We start from the raw sequence: 2,030 nt of genomic DNA, 5'->3' as shown, positions 1-2,030 counted from the left end.
CTTGGAGAGATACCAGGGAAGCTACAAAGATGGGCTTCTCACTGCAGGTGCGGGAGCTGGAAGGGGAGGTTGATGCTGAGCAGAAGCGCAGCGCTGAAGCTGTGAAGGGCGTGCGCAAGTACGAGAGGAGGGTGAAGGAGCTGACCTACCAGGTAAGGCAGGAGGCCTCCTTGGGCTCACACACCCTCATCTCAGGAAGCCAAACATTTTCACATGAACTCCAAGGCGAAATGTTATTTTGTGGTGTGGAGAAACCAAGAATTCATTCTCTTTCCTGTTTGCCAACTGCTTTAGTCTGAGGAAGACCGGAAGAATATTCTCAGGCTGCAGGATCAGGTGGACAAGCTGCAAATGAAGGTGAAATCCTACAAGAGACAAGCTGAGGAGGCTGTAAGTATTGCTTGGAGAATAGGCAAGCGTTGCTTTCTGTGGGTGTCACACAGGTGCTGAGGAGATGAATATCAGAAATTTGGAAAATGCCAGTGGTCAACAATCATGGGTTTTAGGGTCTTTGTCATCCAGACAAACCCCCCCTGATACCTGAGCACGAAGCAAGTGGGAGAATAAGTGCACAAATGACCAGACTAAGTGACAAAAAGTGTCCTGAAGTGTGACACAGTACTGGTGAAGCTTGTCACATTGTGGTCCTGAATAATGGAAGATAAGGAGGTCTGTGTGAGGCTTATGTGTAAGCAGTGGTGGGTGGGGGATGGAGGTCTGAGCCTTTCCCCAGGGAAGAGCCACAGCCCCACAAGGCCGAGGCACATGAGGAGTGAAACCCCTGCCCGGGACTCCTCACCACCGACTCCCTCTCCCCGCACAGGAGGAGCTGTCCAATGTCAACCTCTCCAAGTTCCGCAAGATCCAGCATGAGTTGGAGGAAGCTGAGGAACGGGCTGACATTGCAGAGTCGCAGGTCAACAAGCTCCGAGTGAAAAGCCGGGAGTTTCACAGCAAGAAGATAGGAGAGGAAGAGTGAAGATGTCATGAGGCAGCAAAGTGACCTGAGGGCTGCACAGAATGTGAACCCTCTGTTGCTTTTTTCTGTATTTAGTCTTTGTAACCATGTCAATGTCTAGAGAATAAAGACTGTAGATTCCTTTGCATACACAGCAGAAATAGTGCTTTTACTTGTTACAATTCAATTCTGCAGTTTCTTAAGTTTTGGTTGTTTTCAAACAATTAATTTCAGGTGTAAGCTCTAGAAAATAATTTATCGCCTGGAGTAAGATCCAGAAACTGTACTGCTCCAGCTACTGTAACAGTTACAGCCATCAGAGCAAACAAAATTTTTTGCACTACACTACAGTGTTTCCCAGCAATGGAATTGTAACTTAAAGATAGAGTTAGTTTCTATAAGAGAAATTGTAAACCAATGTTTTACAAGTTTTACAAGGATACATATCAAGAGAAACTGGTTTTCATTATTTAAAACTGGAAATGAGAACAACTCTGGGAACATGACAGCATGAAAGAAACCTTTGAGTCTGACACTCTGAGAATACAGGGAAACACTAAACACAGTAGCTCCACAGTGCCAACCAGTGCTTCCTGTCTGCCTTTTGCAACAATGGATGAGTTTTGTTGTATAAGTGAATTGAACGCCGGGTAGAAAGAAGTAGCCAACAGTCACTGACTTTTTTTTCATCCCACATGGGTTAACAATGCAAACAATTAAGATCAGAATATAATGTGTGGACAGGACAAAAATGAGGAAAAGCTGACCATGAGGAAGAGCTTCAAGGCAGAAAGGATGGCTCCCAACCCCAGCCATTCGCATCAGTGCCACGAGGGGACTGTGCAGTCTGAGCAGATGGCAAGCCTGGATACCACTGGTGCCTCCACCCTGAGGCAAAGAGCATTGTACCCACTGGGAGATGACAATGGCACTCATATTAGTGTTTCATTTATCTGGAATAGGTGTTTAACAGAGGCAACTGCCTAATTACCTGCACAGGAAAGAGCAGTGCAGCTTAAAATACGGAACAGCCATTCTGGCAGCACTGGACCCTGGTGCATTGCGTAGCTGC

The 2,030-nt window shown here is 46.3% G+C and overlaps 1 protein-coding gene across 1 annotated transcript; it reads left to right on the top strand.

The window, feature by feature from the left end:
* Positions 1-29: 29 nt before the first annotated feature.
* LOC104075922 (myosin-8-like) lies at positions 30-1,119 on the top strand. Its single transcript, XM_009576590.1, has 3 exons — positions 30-152; positions 295-390; positions 824-1,119. Exons 1-3 carry the CDS (start codon positions 30-32, stop codon positions 977-979), a joined length of 375 nt encoding a protein of 124 aa, XP_009574885.1. The 3' UTR covers positions 980-1,119.
* Positions 1,120-2,030: the final 911 nt, after the last annotated feature.

Source organism: Fulmarus glacialis, unplaced genomic scaffold (genome assembly GCF_000690835.1).
Source record: "Fulmarus glacialis isolate BGI_N327 unplaced genomic scaffold, ASM69083v1 scaffold12034, whole genome shotgun sequence".
NCBI lineage: Eukaryota > Metazoa > Chordata > Aves > Procellariiformes > Procellariidae > Fulmarus > Fulmarus glacialis.
Note: the sequence above shows the minus strand (reverse complement) of the source record. Positions and strands in the feature narration are given on the sequence as shown.